General features: G+C 36.9%; 1 protein-coding gene across 2 annotated transcripts in view; it reads right to left on the bottom strand.

Annotated features, from left to right (window-relative positions):
- The window catches only part of LOC145664889 (mitochondrial uncoupling protein 4-like), a 65,410-nt gene that overhangs the window by 33,151 nt on the left and 12,462 nt on the right, over positions 1-19,797 (bottom strand). For both annotated transcript variants that reach the window (XM_081731950.1, XM_081731951.1), the window contains exons 2-4: positions 19,618-19,750; positions 12,460-12,533; positions 6,847-7,034 (exon numbers count right to left, since the gene is read on the bottom strand). In XM_081731950.1, the coding sequence (XP_081588076.1) occupies positions 6,847-7,034; positions 12,460-12,533; positions 19,618-19,738 (383 nt within the window). In that variant the 5' untranslated portion in view covers positions 19,739-19,750. The remainder of the gene's footprint in view (positions 1-6,846; positions 7,035-12,459; positions 12,534-19,617; positions 19,751-19,797) is intronic.

Raw genomic sequence — 19,797 nt, 5'->3', positions numbered from 1 at the left:
GAAGATAGTGTACTTAAGAATTACTCCTTTGCTCATTGCAGCCTCCGAAGTAGGTAGTTATAGGAACACGCTTTTGCTAGTGGCGGCTTCAGGACTTGGGATTTAAAGGAAATTTCCATAATCCAAGGCGGTCTCGGGAGATAGTTTAGGAAGATTAGCGATCAGCACTGGAATTGATGCCTCTGTCTCTATCTGCAAAGATGAAACATACGAGGTGTGGTAATTAAATAACGAGACTGCCCATCTCCTGTCGCGCAGGATCGTGATTCTGAAAGTTTTTCTTTTCTTTGCAGCCTTGCGTTAAGAGGACATGTTCTGTAGTAGTGCCAGAATCATGGTGAACAGTAAAGTTGAGCAGCGCATTATCATCAAATTTCTGGTGAAATTGAACAAAACACCGACGGAATGTTGTGCAATGTTAAAAGAGGTGTATGGTGATAATGATATGTCACGTGCGCGAGGTTTCGAATGGGAAAAACGATTTTCAGACGGTAGGGAGGAGGTTGAAGATGATGAACGACCCGGCCGCCCTTTGAGTTCAAGAATGGACGAGAATGTTCAAAAAATTAATGAACTTGTGCGGAAAGACAGACGTCTGAGCATTCGGATGATCGCAGACATGACGAACATTAACAAAGGGACAGTAAGACAAATTTTGCATGACAATTTAAACATGACAAAAGTTTGTGCAAAAATTGTCCCGAAAAAACTCTCTCAGGAACAAAAAGATATGCGGAAGACCATTTGCTGTGACGTCATGGAATGACTCAAAGCAGAACTAGACTTGCTAACACGTGTCGTCACATGTGATGAAACATAGATTTTCCAGTATGACCACGAGACTAAGCGTCAATCCATGCGCTGGAAGACTCCAACATCGCCAAGAATGAAAAAAAGCACGAATGAGCAAGTCGAAAGTGAAGGCAATGCTCATCGTTTTTTCGATATCAGGGGTATTATCATGACTGAATGGGTGCCTCAGGATCAAACAGTGAGTCAGACCTACTACAAAGAAGTCCTAATCAAGCTGAGGGAAAGAATAAGGAAGAAGAGACCGGATTTGTGGAAGTACAATGCATAAATCCTCCATCAAGACAATGCGCCTGCCCATAATGCTCTTTCTGTGAAACAGTTTTTAGCGGCCAAGCGCATTCCTGTGCTCAACCATCCTCCATATTCCCCAGACCTGGCTCCCTGTGACTTTTATCTATTCCCAAAAGTGAAAAGTGCATTGAAGGGAACACATTTTCAATCTGTGAAAGAGGTGAAACGAAAAATGGAAGAGTTGTTGAACGGTGTGATACCTGATTACCTACAGCATTGCTTTGAACAATGGAAGACACGTATACAGCGGTGTATAGATAGGGGAAGGGAGTATATTGAAAGGGATAACAGTCAATTGTAACTTTCTTTGCAATACATCACATTTATGACACGTCTCGTTATTTAATTGCCACACCTCGTATATCAAGCGATAGATAAACACCTAGCTGAATAAAATGACATAATTGAGGGTGAATTATAACGCATATTTTTTTTAGAAACATGAGAAAAAAGAATTTTTAAATGGCGCTAATATAAATGTCATTTATTGCCAACAATACTGTATTGATATTCTTTATTCTACTGGAACATTTATTCATTTTATTAGCTATAAGCATCCGTCGTTCACGACTCTTAATCCAAGGCATTGATTAAAAGAGAGGGAAAAAAGTCCTTACTCCATTCCTTGGTATTTATCCTCTACTGTTATATAAGCCCGCACAACCGTGAAGTACTGAGAGGTTGCATAAACACAAGGCATTTTTAGAAACCGTGAGAAACGTGCACGTTTTTGCATAAATTTCCATACCTTTAAATTCGAGCCCGAAACGAAAACTGAAATACAAGGGCTTCGTACAAGATTAGATCTGAAGGTCTATGTGCAAAGACTGATGACACACACACACACACACACACACACACACACACACACATATATATATATATATATATATATATATATATATATATATATATATATATATATATATTAATTAATTATTATTAAAGATGAACTGTGTAAGTTATAAACACAGAAATACATTGTTAACTAGCAAATTAAATCTATTACTCTTTGTTTCTTTACAACGGTGACACTCATATTTCTAACGATGATGTATACACAATTATTATTTTTTCTCATACGACATCTACATCTTATTTCTTACAATTTAATCGCAATTTCCCAGTGATATAGGAGTAGCTCGGGAGAGTAATACTCCCGCAAGTAGGAACACAGTTCTGATTGGTTGGCGTTATCCGTTTCTTGCCACGTAGCATACCTATAGCAGAAATCAAAGATGTGCTGCTGTCGGTCCTCGTGATCGAGTGTGTTAGCGCTACAGGCTAGTAATGGAAATCACTTTTGGCGTTGGTTCAAACCCAGCCCAAGGAAAGTTTTTAAAACTTTTTACAATTTTCATAACACTTTTTTCATTAAAATAAGATGAAAATAGTACTCAAAAAAGTGACTTACTTACTTTTGTGCAGATAAGTAGTAGTAGTAGGAGTAGAAGTACATGTAGTAGTAGTAGTAGTAGTAGGAACGAATTAGAAGCCCCGCGGGGCTCGTTTTGTTCCACCTTGACCCCATGATATAAAATTTGTGACCAACTTAAAACAGCTGGCAAGGATAGCCCATAAAACAGCTGGCTAGAGTAGCGCGCGAAAAAACGTACTTCCGGGAGCATTACTCCCCCGAACGGGTCGTAACTAGTGATGGGCAGTGGGAATATTTCTGGTGGGAAGGAAAATAAAAAATGGGAATATTCCCGTTTTTTCCCTGGCATATAAATTCCCGGGAAGGAATTTATTTCCATTTCTTTAATTTATCTTCCAAATTGTAAGAACCATATGAGTACTTACTTTATTTTCATTTATTATGATTTACTTCTAGGTTTTAAATAATTTGAATGTTAAAAAAATTAAACTTCGTTGACTGTACTTTATACAACTAATAATATGATATTTTAAGTTGAATTTCCATTTGCACTAAAAAGTACCAAAGTACTAATTTACAAATGATGAAAAGGAATCAGTTTGTAAAGTAATGTAGAAATAGAGATGAAGCACTATTAATACACCCCGAACCATCGTTAGTAATAGACGTCGGTCTGTCTCCTGTCTCTGACTCGAATTTCTGAAGAGGTACTCGGACTTCTCTTATATGTGAATAACGCATGATATTTCGAGAAATAGGTAGGAAGAGAGGTCGTGTGTGGCAATTATACGTACAAAATTATAAAGATAAATCAGTATCTTGTAAATAGTGTGAACATAAATATGTATGCGCAAATGTTGATAAAATGGTGAGACATGTGTTTTCTGGCAGTTACCAAACCTAATTTGTTTATAACACTTAAAAACTTCATATATTTATAATATCAGTAGTAGAGTCAAGTTTAGAAAATCCACTTACATATAAATTTAAACAGTTTAGCGGTGTAAAAGTATGTGGACTTACTATACCATTTTTTACACACATTTACTTGTATGAAACATATTGTAAGTAAATATACATTTATGCTTACTCTCTAAATATCATAAAACATTAATAAAATAACACAATACCGTTCAGAATATACATTTTAAGGAATCCTCTGGATACAAAAGTAATAATATACTGTAATAAAAGAATGAATTTAACTTTGAAATCATAATATATTAATAGAATGCAATTTTCTTTGTGATTGTACATAAGTTCTCGGAAAATTCACACTTTTGGGGAATCTTCCCGAAAAATATCTTCCCGGGAATTTACCCATCACTAGTCGAAGCCTTATAACTAACAATTTCCTTCAAATTCTCACCAACACTCTCTTGAATTTAATGAGTTTCTATATTTTTGTCCCATAAGATAATTCAGCCCATATTGGTTAAGATAATTTAATTCTATTGACTGTTGCTTTGATTTTTCAACTTTACATTTACCACTTTTAATTTCATGATTCTTTATCCCATTTGCTGTTCTCCCTACTATATATTTCAAACGAGAAAAGTAGTTTTTATCTTCTTAGGCACTAGGGGCTTCATTCTGCTACGGTTTAAATCAACACAACGCTATATTTGCGTTTTAGTTTCTAAATAACCTGCATAGCAGTTAAAGTTACTTATTGCATTTTTTGCGTTGCGATCCACGAGTTTTGCGAAGACCGTTATGGAATGAGGCTCTAGATACCAGCAATATGGACCCACTTGTTGTCAAGTTTTGCTCGTGCATCAGTAATAATAATAGGATTACCAACTGACTTGGGTGTCAGAACTCTTTTAACTTCCATTGGTAATACTCGCATATATTGCTTCGATTGTTATTGTTTTTCCAGTTACATGACTACATTTACATTCATTATAAATCCATTCTCTAATATTATCTGCTTGTTAAATATCAGTGTATACATTTCTCTGATACATAACACAATATATGGAACAGTTTATAACAATTCTTTTTGAGCATTGTAGTGCATCACCATAAGGAATAATTTTCGAACTACATTTTGAACAGGGTGACATTATCAGTGATGCCAATTTAGCCTATTTTTGGTAAAAATCTAGCCTATTTGGAGAGGCTTTTAGCCATACATATCTACAAAATGCTTATAGCCTTAAATATAACTTATTTTATGAAACACTGTTGCCATTTTTAGCTTTTTTTAATTAGCAGTTTTATTAATTCAAAAATACTTTTTCTTTCAAAATAAAGTGTATTTTTTTTTTAAATTAGCCTATTTGTCATTATATATTATCGTATTCATTGATTTCTCTAGGCAGAGGGTGTTTTATTAGGGAACAAACACTTGTTTTTCGTTCTTTTCTCTCCCCACCCACAGATTTACAATGTACTTAACAATACTTAATGTAGCTCCCGTAACGGCCCTGTTTGCTACTTTTTAATTATTTTAATTTCACATTTCATTGCAAGAATGAAATTTTCTAATACAAATTTAATAAATTCTGCCGTTCTTCAAGGTACAGGACGGAAATAGGAAAGGGAAAGAAATAATAGGATATCTAATTAGCTTGAAAACTCTCATGAAATCATGATGATTCATGTGTGTGTGCGTACAGAGAGATAAGAAGTGTTTGTAAGGATTATGACCTACCGAAAGAAGTACTACTGAATATTGGGACAATGGAAGTCTACACAAACACAACCAAACCTGGCAATCCACAATTCAACGATGGTGCATCCAGTTCCAGCGCCTTGGCTAGCTACGACGTCATGGATGATGACTTATTTCAATTCAACTGATAATATGGCTGTTGATTTACACAAATCAGATGAGTTGTTGATGGATTTTATTGTAATTTAAAGTGATGTATATTGCTTGTTATTATTCAGCGAATAAAATTCAATAGTTCAAATTTTAGTATAACTCACTCATTATTCTACACACAAAAAGAGTTTTAAAATCTATAATGTGGGTTATAGATTACAGGGTCGGATCCGGGACGGACTTCTGGGGGGGGGAGCGGTGGGTTGTAATACTGCTACTTAGAGCTACTTTTAAGAGCTCCAAACTGTGGGATGGGTTTTATTTATATATATAAAATAACAAAGTTTCCTCTTCTGGGGGGGGGGGGCGATCGTCACTATCACCCCCCTTGGATCCGCCACTGATAGATTAGCAGTTCAAAATCTAGCAATTTTTTGCGTGAAAGGCTTATTTTTAAAGGTCATCTATCCTATTTTCTTCAGAGATTGTTGGCAACGCTGAACATAAAGCAGAGTTCAAAATGGCGAGAAATGAATCGACTTGGCTTCTAGAAACTCACGCCCTGCTCACTGGAACAGAACACTGTCTCAGTATAAATAGAAACAACACGTTGTCTCTAATAGAGTTTCTTACTTAATAATAATAATAATAATAATAATAATAATAATAATAATAATAATAATAATAATAATAATAATAATAATAATAATAATAATAATATTTTAATAATAATAATAATAATAATAATAATTATAATAATAATAATAATACTGTAATGCACCAAGATTTTTTAACTGAAATCAACTTAATTTATTTTATTTTTATAAAATATAAATATCCTATTCTTCACTTACAAGCACATTGCACTTCCTTTTTCAGAATTCTGGAGCCAAGCAATCAGCCTCACTCAAGAGTTTGTTTATAATCTGAAGTCACCTAATTTTCATTTCAAAGGAGGCACACACGCAATAATTTATTTCAAATTTACTTCCAAAGCTTTTGGGTGGGGGTTCATATTCAATATGAGGAAAAATCATTAAAATTTGCACAATCACTCCTAAAATTAGATTCAATTTACAGAGAAGTTGGGTTTTCAGGGTAGGGTCCAGACCCTCAGGATCCACCCCCTGCATGCGTTCCTTGCTCCCAGGATTTTATATATATATATATATATATATATATATATATATATATATATATATATATATATATATATATATATATATATATAGGGTGTTTCAAAAGTCCCCTGACAACTGCTCAAAGAGTGTACAGCCCAAACGGCTAGTCCGATTTTTAAAAAAAATCCTTCACTTTAGACTGAAATCATTATATTTGGAGACGGTTTCCCCTCTTACATTTTATTGTAGGAATAACAGAGTTACCCTATGTCAAGGAACTTTTGAGACACCCAGTATATTAGAGAGTGGTAGATACATATTGTTGTTATTGAGGTATTCGAGTTCGTTCTTCAATAAGATAAACGCTTGACAAAGTTTTATATCATACAACTTCAACAAGTTTCTTTCTGACATTGAATCTATCTTACAGAAAATAAAGATGTTGCGAAGATACAACACTCTTAGCTTACCAGAAAGGAAATCTTCCATCTTCATCTTTCCGTAGAACACTTTCCCTCAGAAATTCGTAAGTAACCACTCGAATGCCTGAGTAGATCATATGCCGGTATATAGCTGGAGTCATACCTCGCCACAGAGCAAAAAGGCCTTCTTCGTGAACAATCCCTATAGCTGTTTTCGTCATTCCTCGATATGGTATCTATTTAGAAGACAACAAATTAAAATATATGTACATTTATATTAACGTGCTTTTTACAGTGCTCTTTGAAGATACATGGTTTTCCATATAAAAGTAGCCTAGCGTGGTTATACCGGATACTGGTTGAAACAGTAGGAAAATGTAAACTGCCTTATTTACATGTAACAAGAGATGCTGAAAGTTGCCTCCATTAACGTCGAGATACCTCTGTGTACGTGACAAGGTATTGGCTGATACCACTTTAGCTGATGTTCCAGGTGGTGTGGACAATATTTCGCTGCAGTTCATATGTGGCTTATTTGCATACATCTGCTTTAAGCATACCCATCACAGGAAGACAAATCAGGGGAAAGAGAGCGCCTAACCTTTTTCTTACGTGCGCTCTTCTGTAAACAGTTCATGCACCAACGCCAGGTATTCATTCGAAGTGTGGCATGTAGCGCCATTTTGTTTCAAGTAGGAGCATAGCCTTTTTGTATCAGTTTGGCATAGTGTCGTTGCAAGAAGACACGACAAACTTCACTTTTGATTCAAAGAACACTGGGCTGAAAGAACACATGTCTCTTTGGAACTGCACCCCAAATAACAATATTTTTGGTCATGGTAGGGTATTTCATATAAGATATTTGGATTCTCAGCAGATCAGAGCTGCACATTCTGCGCACTTACGTTATCCGATAAATGGAACTACGTAGATATCGTCGCACATAAAGTACCTCGGAGGGTCCAAACATCCGTCCACAATCATAGTCAGTAACTAATTACAGTATGCAACTCATTCACATGTGTCCGACTCATCTACTTCCTTTACACATGTTACTCGGTATGGTTTCCGTTTCAGACACATTAGCACATGTTGATATATTGTTCGTGACACACTGATCTGCTGGGATAGTTTTGGGGTAAACTTTTGTGGGCTTCGTGTTATCCGCTGCTGAATATCACGGACGATCTCCAGTGCTCGGACAACATTTTGTTTTCGTCCACTTATATTCGCCAAAGACCCCGGTTCAACGCATTTTTGCATCAACTTCCGAACGCAGCGTTTGGCAGGTGATTTTGTTCTTGTGTACCTGGTAGTTGAGGTCTCTTATGTATTCTTAACTAACCCCGTCTGCATAGATTCTTCCACTATCACAATGCGCGATTCCATGGAAAACACCATCTTGTGAACGCGTCTTGCTTCCCAGAACGAACAAAGAGGGAATTAAACCTAAAACTTCGCATTGGACGGCACACCAGCGCCAGACAGAAACAAATCTCGAAAGGTGCTAAACTGTGCATTTGGCGGCACACCGGCATCTGCTAGAATTACTCAGAGAATTACATACAATTATTTGATTGTCTCTGGTATTACACAGCTGGGCTACTTTTATGTGGGAAACTATTTACATTAAAAGTATTTGAGAACAAGATCCTAGGACGAATATTCGAACCCAAGAGGAACGGGAATGGCGGAAACTTCATAACGAGGAACTACATAGTTTATATGGTTTACCCAACATTGTTAGGGTCGTCAAGTCTAGGAGGCTTAGGTGGGCGGTTCATGTAGCTAGGATGGAAGAAAGTAGAAACGCTTTCAAAATCTTGACTGGAAGACCAATCGGAAAACGACTATTAGGAAGACCTAGGCGCAGATGGGAGGACAATATTAAGATAGATCTCGCAGAGATTGGAATACAAAGTAGAAACTGGATGCAGTTAGCTAAGGATAGAAGTCAGTGGAGAGCTTTTGTGAACGTGTCATTGAACCTCCGGGTTCCATAGGCCATAGAGTTATATATATATATATATATATATATATATATATATATATATATATATATATATACAGTAGGACGTCGATAATCCGAACGCGGTCCCTAGAAGCTTTTTACATTTTGTCTTAGCGCTAGCGATAAACAAACAATAGGGTTGTCTGTTAGCGTTGTGTGAAGTCAGTGTTTTTACAAAAGCTTACTCATATGTGATGTTTGCCATAGGCCTACATATTTTTATTTTTATTTTCCCTTAGGCCTATACAAGTTAAGTTTTAAGTGTGAGTTACAAGAACAATGTAATTTAGTGTACGAGCAGGTTCTTCAGAAACATTAAATGTAAGTAGCCTTACGTACGATATTGTAATTACTGTACGTATGTATAACCACTGTATCGGTAAAAGAGCATACCGTACAGTATATTTAAGCCTAAATTGCATTTTCTTGGTCATTTTCAAAAATCCGAACTACTTGTAGTCCCAATTTGTTCGGATTTTCCACTTCCTACTGTATATATATATATATATATATATACTGCTCTGTTTACTTCAGATAATTCATTATGTTATATATAAAAACAACATCATTTTTGTGATGGCCATAAAGACAATATATTCCAGTAAGGTAATGCAACATGACTTGTCAAATATCAATATATCGATTAACAAAATTAACGAGCATCGAGATAATTTCCTTTTAACACCGTTGATCATTTGTTATTGATGGGGTTGAGACGATGGCACGCCATTGCGCTTCCCAAACGTTACTATACCTAGGTATGATGGGTACCGTATGCCTCATGACACCGTTGCTATCCCTCATAACAATACCATTACCCGCGCTTTCTTGAACTTCACTCGTAGAAACTCAATGTACTTCGCTGAGTCCGCTGATAGAGTGGATTATCAGAATACGCCTGATACATGGAGAAAACTTATCCTTCCAGTTTTACCGGTAGAATCAACTCACAATGAGCTCACTTCCAAAAGTCGCAGGGACCTCTTGCATTTTTCAAAAGTGGTTACTATCACCCAGATCACAAGTAGGTCAATGGATTGCACGTATTGCGCGGTTAGTCATCAGTTATATCTACTAATGGAGGACTCCTCTAGCAAATAGGAGCCGATCTACATCGCGGGTGTGGGCACCGAAGCGTTAAAGCAAGCTTACATACCCCAATGACACCAAATACCGAATCCCATGGTACGGCCACAATCGGATCCTTTTAACACAACCGGACTCACGAATTACTATGTTTTGTCTCAGTCATTTATAATTAAACGTTCTGGGACGTCAGACTTCGTTTCGACCAGTCACAGAGTTCCAGACAGACAAGACTGCAGGAATTGACCAAGAAGTGTGACTTTGACAAAGACAGAAATGACAGCCGAACCAGAACATTGATGATAGAGTCGTTGAATTCTTACGGGCATTACAAGTGCACTGCCAATATTTGAAGCAATACCCCGAATAACACTGTATGGAACATTTCAGTAAAGACCGAAAAAACCGAAGAAAACTTCAGTAAGCTTGTATATGCAGTAACACTCCGCGTAGAATTTGCCAGTATCCTAGTCCATATCTTGGGCAATGGACAGGCGAAATTTCAGTACATGTCAGTCATATTCTCTACAGCATCCACTGGTAACTCAGTAAATTCCCAAATGAACCATACAGCGTTATTCGGGGGAGTGCTTCATTTTTGTACATCTTTTTCCCGTCGTTCAACCTTCCCTCTTTGGCTCTTTCCATTTCTGCGTGTTAATGCTCATGCTCTGCCTCACAGTTCGCACACAAAATGTACAAAATTATTTATTGAATTGTAAGTAAATCTATTTTTTTCTCTAACTCTACCATATTACCACTCTACCGTTGTTTTACATAAATGTTCGTATTTGTATGGTTTTACAACTAACATTAATAAGAATAATGACACTGACTAACAAAATTCAACTTTGATTTCTTTCAATTGAACTAGATGTTTTTTATTATAGTTTTCGAGCTCTCGAAAACGAATCTAAATTGAGTTTTTGTCCTGCACCCTCCTATTTAAAAATGATGCCCATAATAATATTAACCTTTTTAATATATATATATATATATATATATGATAGCATACAATGATGCCTCATGAACCGTAATTTTGAACGGATCAGGGAAAATTAGAGACATTTCACAGAAAAATGTTTTGTTGCAACCTGGATGGTCTTGGTCAGTGGCTAAGCGGTTAGCGTACGCGCCTTTGGCGTGGGAGACCGAATTCGATTCCCGGAGGGAGCTCATGTGGTTCGGATTTCACGTTAATCAGTAGGTCCACGTCTCATATAGCCTCGCTGCTGAAAGGGACGCTAAACTAAAATCAACTCAACTGGATGGTCTTGATGGGGCTCTAGTATGAGGTATCTACACAAAATGTACTCATACATAATTACATGTTTCGGAATATATTTCTGACAAATTTTATTAAAGTACAGTTGACAGTTGTGAAGATAGTATTTTTTTTCTTTCAAAATATATTGCAACATTTTGAAATACAAAAAGTGTACTTAATAATAGTCTAATTGTACCTTATTGTATCATAGAGTCAATTTGATGTAAAGCATATTGCACTTAGTTTGAAAATTATATCTTCATAACTAAAAAGTCCAGAAAAAAAAAACGGGAGGGATGTCCACTTTTGGGCAAAATTGAGATTTTCATGCCATTTTGTAGGGCACGCTGAGTAGTTTCATTCAATATATCCTAAAAAAAAAAAAAAAAAAAAGAGGAAAAGGTTTACGGTTAGCCTGCTATAGCCGTTTAAAAAAAATCCTTGTAAAATGGAAGAAGGAGTTATCGTCATCACTTACAGTGGAAAAGGGGGGTTGTCCACTTTTGGCCAAAAATTTAGATCTTCATGCCATCTTGTTCTGTCACGGACATGCGTGCAATACAGGTATATTCAATAATTCTCATTTAAATGATATGTACGTTGATATGCCACATAAGAAAGAAAAATGCTAACTACATTAAATAACAACGTTTTTTTTTTTTTTGGTATGCATTCCATATATTTTGTAACTTCGTTTAAAGAATTAAAGTCTCTATGAAGTCATAGTTCAATACGTTTGCCTCTTTAGTGTCAAAATATACTAAATCCTCAAATATTGTTTTCAAAACATGCTAAACGCCAAGTTTGTTGCCAAAACATGCTATGCACTTAGTAAACCGTTTCATTACCCTAACTTCTAGATCTTTCACAGGTTTTAAAATTTTGCCAGCATAATCCTCTTTCTACAGTCTATAAGTGTTTTTTTTTTTTTTTTTTTGAATCATTGCGATAGTGTAAAAAGATATAGTTTTTTTTAATACCATTTCTGAAAAATTCTACCAAACAGATTTAGCATGTTTTAGAAATATACTCCTCATTTCTACAACATGTACTTCTATTTCATTCTTAAAGGACACAAATCAGTTACGGTTTCCTTTCTTCAACTAATTTCATCTGTAAGCCTTCTTCTTCCTCTTTTTTTTGCGTACTTTTAGTCTTCTTCATCTAAACAAGCCCCAAACCAAGTTCAGATTCTCTTTTTAGAAGCTTAAAAATCTATAGGGAAAACCTATTTTCATTAAAAAAAAAAAAAAAAACTGTCGTCTAGTATACTTAAAGATACAAGAATTCAGCTTACTTGTTTTCCGGCTTCAATATCTTTTTCTCCTTGAATTTGAAGTCGAGTTTTCGTCAAGTCAAGAGGATAAGTAACTGTAAAAATAAGAAGGAATGCAGTATGCAAGAGACTAGACATAAGTTGCTACAAAACAAATACAATATTGCTTCTTAAGCACCTTTTAAAAATTAAATTCAATCACAGACGGAAACCAACTTAAAAATTTACGTTGAAAGAATGTAAATTAATCAACTTTTAAATGACCGGAATAACATTTAATACATCTGAACTAAAAAGAAAAAAAAAAAGCCTGTGACAAACATCTTGGCATTTCAGCTAAACGAATAAAACGCAAGCTCTGACGTGACGTTGCCAAGTGGTAAAGGGGTGTGGCTATGGGTAAGCAGACAAACTACAGCGCGATCAGGTGACAGGGGATAGACGTGGATGTGTGCAAAATAAACGTGGCAATACCGCTGGCCTCTCATTTGCTAGCAGCATTTAAAGGGAACTTGGAGCGCCGCCTTCAAATGCCAAGATGTTTGTTATGCCGTTTAATGCCGCTATCAATAAAATAAAGCGAATATAAATATATTTATTTCCACATTGGATTTTCATATTTTATTTAATCATCTTGTCATCCTGTACTTGTGCAATATCCTAGCCTAATAGTTGGGAATATTTACGAGGATTGGAATTTTATGTGCAGTACTCTTTTATGCCATGAAAGTAGTGTCTATACCAAAACTAGCTCATATCACACGTTATTGCATACATAATTTATCTCTATCCCTTCCAATGCTACCTGCTTGCGCTGTGTCATGACCAAGAAGAATAGTTTCTTGTGGTGGGCACAAAAACAGTTTTTTTCGGTTTTCGGCTTTTAGGAAAACCGAAACCGGTTTTTGAAAATTTTCGAAAAATCGTTTTTTCTCCGAAACCGTTTTCAGTTTCCTCCGAAACCGGTTATCGGTTTTCTCGAAAACCAGTTCGATTTTCACCGGATCCGGTTTCAGTTTTCTTGAAAACCGGTTCATGTTTGGTGAAAACCGAACCGGTTTTGGAGAAAACAGAAATGTCGGTTTTTAGGGGTTCGGTTTTTATAGAAACCGGCTTTGCCCATCCCTAATAGTTTCCTGAATGCTGTATAGTCAGTCTATGCTAGTGCTATGAAAATAGAAACAACTGAGTTGGATAAAAAGTGTCACCAATTTAGTTAGGGTTGCCATAATTTTTTGAACCAAAATACGGACAAGCCTTAAAATGACGAATCATCAAAGATACAGTGTCCAAACACAGAATAAATATTTTGAAATTTCTCACCTAAAAATCACCTTTTCAGGTTATTACACAATTGTTTACTGTAATACTTAAAACACTATTGGAAACTAACCGTTTTAATTTTTTTTTTCATTCACATGAATAATATAATAAATCATGCCATTAGATCACGCATATCAAACCTAACCAAAAGAGCCTTGGAGTGGAAAAATGAGACCCTTTAAAAGCATAACCCACTTTATTAATAGTAACTAAAATATAAGTTACCGTATATGATGAAAACACAATTCTTTTCGCCCGAGATTTTAGCTATTCCCGTCTAGAAAATTTTCGGGCAGCTTCATAAACTGTTAAATACGGACATTTTCCTATTTTATGCTCTGTACGATACGGACACGGGCACTGACCTAAAATACAAACGGTCCGTACAAAATACGGACATATGGCAACCCTAAATTTAGTTCACGCCCTAATGTGAGAACACGAGGTAGAAGTGTGAATATACCTGCAGCCTTACAACACCACAGTCTCGTGGGGGTGAATCTTGTTATGGTCTACAGAACATTAGCAGCTTGGGCAAAAGGCTTGAATGAGGGACACCATAGGCATGCTAGCAAGAGAGCAGGATTATAGCACACAATTATCCTTACATATATTTCCGGGAGATTTACTTCATTGTAGATGTAGATGGGACACTCATGCGCAGTCATGATTTTTTTTTTTCAGCCCGCAGAAAGCAGTTGGGTATCCAGGCACAAAAGGGCCCTTTACACACACACATAGCAAAGTTCAAACGCACAGAGTTTTTAAAGCACAGTTTTGTATAATGTACACTTTTGAAATAATGGCATACAAAATGACGTTATTTGTCATACTTCTGATGGCCGTTTCATTTCCGATTTAACACATCGCTATTAATACAGGAGCAGACATGTTCATTTTTTACATTTTGGCTCAGATCCGTCCTCAGGTCGGTATTTAAAGATAAAACCATACTGTGCTATCATGATTGGATATTTTCAGGGATTTATTTGTAGCCAGGGAAGCCTGGGAATTTCCCCCTTCTAAGTTTTGACTTCCTTGTCTCTTAGTTAAGTCTTCCCAGGGGAAATACCCCTTTCATAGGCTATATAATCTGTTATAAAGTACAATAATTCAACTTCACGTTTTAGTAGCAATCCTTTATAAAAATTCCCCCCTTCTACAAAATCCACAAATAAATCACTGGATATTTTCCTTCATTTATTTATTTATTTATTTTTATATCCATATTTTTAAGTTGGACATAGACAGGACAAGGACAAAGAAACGCGACTTCTAGAGATGGAGAGGACAAAAACCACACAATACAAGACACAAACCACTCAACAAAGAAATAACAATATGTGACCCTGACTAAACATTTCCCTAACGAAATCATTTTAGACGTATACGTATGTATTCGATACTAAATATTACTACCAATATTTTATTTTTTAAGAAACAATGTAATCAAAAATTTATCTTTATGGTTTAAATCTATCCTGTTTTAAAGCGTGTTATTCCACTTGCAACTGGTTAATTTCTAATATTATTTTCACACTTCAATTGCATTGTTTGGTTTCTTACATGTTTAGAATATAATTGAGTAAGTTTCTCATCTTTACCATAGGTTTCACGAGCCGTTACTATCACTAGCAGTCTTAATACAGTACCTGTATTACTGTCACGGAATTTAAACATGATCTACTATCACCGAATAAATGGCACTGACATTACCAAAGAAAAGGATTTTTTCTGGTAATATTTAAGAAAACTCACGCTGAAGAAAAAAACGAAAAAGTATATAGTGACTCAGCATTCGAGATTCTAGTATCTGAGTATACGGGAAATGGGGGATGGGCACAAAGGTAACAGCGACAGATTTATAAAGATATTTTGGTAGGGGCTTCTCCTAGGAATATTTCGTGTATAGGAATCCCAAAATTTTGGGAGAACGGGCTTGAAGATTATGAGTAACATTTGATTCGTTTCCTATAGAAATTCTAAAATTTTGGAGCTCAGTCTCCCCGCCACTGAAGGTAACTGTGCAACAAAGAGGGTCAAAAATTGTTTTAAATAGCCCTTTGTACTTAATGGACAATCTCTTACTTTCTTACAAGAATGTGCCATCTATTAATTATGTCAGAAAAAAAATGTCTGAACAAATCTCAATTATCGATATTGGCCATAGCAGACATGAAATGTTTGGTTGCCAGAAAATGTTACGCCAGGATACGCTAAAGAGATCAATCTTTGAGAAGACTGGAATTGGGCGATAATAAGATTTGGGAATCTCTGGAAAGCGAACCAAATAATTCAACTAAGAACCTATCCGGTTTGCAATAAGCACCAGACTGTGTCACGTGATCAGGTCAAAAGTCACGCTAAATCGAGTCTGGAGATTCCAAATCAAGATGTGAGATATTTCAAGCACGTAACCTCCGCGTGGGGTGACCTGGGTAATTCGAAGATACATATACCCCAGATATCATTATTATTTTTTTTTACTCAATCAACTTGACTTTTGACAATGTTCTATCCATTTACCCTACTGTATGTACTATACATCATTTATAAGCTCTTCACTATGTCTTTGTAATAAGCTTTCTATTAGCCATCTCCTTATTACAGTTTTTGAAATACACTATGTGATCAAAAGTATCCGGACACCTGGCTGAAAATGACTTACAAGTTCGTGGTGCCGTTCATCGGTACTGCTGGAATTCAATATGGTGTTGACCCACCCTTAGCCTTGATGACAGCTTCCACTCTCGAAGGCATACTTTCAATCAGGTGCTGGAAGATTTCTTGGGGAATGGCAGCCCATTCTTCACGGAGTGCTGAACTGAGGAGAGGTATCGATGTAGGTCGGTGAGGCCTGGCACGAAGTCGGCGTTCCAAAACATCCCAAAGGTGTTCTATAGGATTCAAGTCAGGACTCTGTGCAGGGCAATCAATTACAGGGATGTTATGGTCGTGTAACCACTCCGCCACAGGCCGTGCAGTATGAACAGGTGCTCGATCATGTTGAAAGATGCAATCGCCATCTCCGAATTGCTCTTCAACAGTGAGAAGCAAGAAGGTGCTTAAAACATCAATGTAGGCCTGCTCTGTGAGAGTGCCACGCAAAACAACAAGGGGTGCAAGCCCCCTTAAAAAAACACGACCACACCATAACATCACCACCTCCGAATTTTACTGTTGGCACTACACACGCTGACAGATGATGTTCACCGGGCATTCGTCATACCCACACCCTGCCATCGGATCGCCATATTGTGTACCGTGATTCGTCACTCCACACAACGTTTTTCCACTGTTCAATGTCTACGCTCCTTACACCAAGCGAGGCGTCGTTTGGCATTCACTTGCGTGATGTGTGGATTATGAGCAGCCGCTTAACCATGAAATCCAAGTTTTCTCACCTCACGCCTGTCATAGTACTTGGAATGGATCCTGATCCAGTTTGGAATTCCTGTGTGATGGTCTGGAGATGTCTGCCTATTACACTTTACGACCCTCTTCAACTGTCGGCGGTCTCTGTCAGTCAAGAGACGAGGTCAGCCTGTACGGTTTTGTGCTGTACGTGTCCCTTCACGTTTCCACTTCACTATCACATCAGACACAGTAGACCTAGGGATATTTAGGATTGTGAAAATCTCGCGTACAGACTTCTGACACAAGTGACGCCCAATCACCTGACCACGTTCGAAGTCCGTGAGGTCCGCGGAGCGCCCCATTCTGCTTTCTCACGATGTCTAATGACTACTGAGGTCACTGATAATAAGTACCTGGCAGTAGGTGGCAGCACAATGCACTAATATGAAAAACCTATGTTTTTGGGGGTGTCCGGATACTTTTGATCACATAGAGTATGTGGACAACTTCATTTTTTTCACTGAATTTCCATTGACTTGACTTTTCTATGTTTCGTGAACTTCTTTAACTATGTGCCATCCATTTTAGGACAATTTCTTTTTTTGAATGTAGAATCTGCATAGTCTGTTCAACATGTAATCTAATTTTCAGCTATCTCCCTCTCTAGGTTTTTGAGATAAGTGCAAAAAAATACTTGTTTTCCATTGATTTTTCCTTGACATTAATGTTAATGTTTCGTGCTTTTTGACTATGTTCCATCCATTTTTAGGACAATTTGCTTTAGGAATATAGCCTCTTCTACATTTAAGCTGAATTTCTGCCATCTCCCCCAAGGTCTGCTTACATCATTGAAACCGGATACGCTCTTTATTGTTCAAATGCTCTTCCAGTAATTTAAAGATTTATGAAGTGCACTGGGTATCCAAACTGCTGGGACTGGGTATCCATTTGGATACAAAAAGGCAGCTTAAAAAATGCCCTGGCAGAAAGCATCAGCCGCTGCTGGCAGTCGGCCAACGAGTGAAGACGTGTAGTGAGCGGTCGTTGGATTTGAGCTTTTTGTAAAATGGCAGAAAAACTTGAGCAACGATATTGTATCAAATTTTGAAAAAAAGTTTGGTGATACCCAAGCGCCAAACCATTCAATCGGATCGGTTAATTCAATTTTGAACGAGAATTTGGGCATGAGGAGAATGTCCTCGAAATCTGATTCAGGTTTTCATGATCAAGCATAACATTCTTGTGTGTCGTCCGGCTTCCTACTCAACCGACATGACTCCGTGTGATTTTGGATTATTTCCCAAGCTGAAAATGCCACTAAAAGGGATCCGATGTGAGTCAAGAGAAGACACCATGCGGAATGCGACGGCACGGTTGCTCACAATTCCAAAAACTACGTTCCAGAAATGTTTCCAACAAAGACGGGAGCGCTAGAAGTCTGTGCGTTACGAAGGAGACTATTTTGAAGGGGATTAGTGTTTCGGATTTCCAAATCAATAAATTTATTTTTGCCAACCAAAAGTTCGATACTTTTTTGAACACATCTTGTATATAAACGCACTATTAGTTGCACAACATTTGACAGAAATGGAGAAATTGCTGATATTACACTTCTCAAATTCATTTGAAGCACTATGAGATGTTTTATTACGCTGGATGAGACATGGGAAAGATCATTAGAGCCAAAACTAAACAACAATTGAACAAATAGTGTCATTACGGGCCACCACGGATGTGATAAGTTCAATATAGTGATTATCATGTGAAAATTATAGCGATTCTCGTGTATGACTATGATGGCATTATCCTAACGTATACCACAACTCAAAAGCAGACATCAACATTACTATTCATTTTTGAAACATTACTAAAGAATTGCCCACATTGACTTGATCCCTAATCTTCCGTTGCAAGCGTTGCTATCGGCTGAAGGAATTCCACTCCCTTTCTCTCGCTTAGCAACAGCTGAACCCTTATTGGCTCAACGCGTGGGTGTGTGAGGGTGTAAGCTTTAGTGTGCATTTTTGCTACAGCTCAAGACATGTTGGCAGCACTATAGCAAACAGCGTTGCGAGAGTAACAGCGACACTTTCTGTAGAATATGCTCGGGCGCAAGGGCTGATTGGTTTGCTCGATCGGGCCGAAAAGTACTCTACTATCCACCATACCCTACGGACTTAAGCCTCTATGACCACTATTTTATTCCTAAGATAAAGTCCGTATAGCATATTATAACTCTGAAGTGATAAAATTCCGCCTCAGCTCTGTGAATACTACGTAATTCTGGAGATTAGGAACTTTAAAGTTCATCTGCCCATGTTTTCTATAGCCTAGACTCGTGTCTCTGAAACAAAGAAATTCTGAGGACACGTTTACTGCATTAAATTTTTCTATGAATAGAATTACCTCTTAAGCGTTGTAAACCATCTTTAGAAACACCCTGTATATCCAACTGTTTATTTATTCTATGTTTAATAATAATAATAATAATAAACTTACATAACTCAGCATTAGTTGCAGCCAAAACGCCCATAATGTATTTGGCCCACATCTTATCAGCATAGTGAACTATAGGTGGTGCCGCCTCAGCTGAAGGTGGGGCTTTATCATAGGTTGCCATTTTAAATGTTTGCTGAAATAAATAAATAAATAAAACTTTTTTCACACTGAAAGAGCTGA

This window comes from Thermobia domestica, chromosome 11 (genome assembly GCF_964235325.1).
Source record: "Thermobia domestica chromosome 11, izTheDome1.hap1.1, whole genome shotgun sequence".
Lineage (NCBI taxonomy): Eukaryota > Metazoa > Arthropoda > Insecta > Zygentoma > Lepismatidae > Thermobia > Thermobia domestica.
The sequence above is the reverse complement of the archived record's forward strand: the minus strand, read 5'-3'. Positions and strand labels throughout refer to the sequence as shown.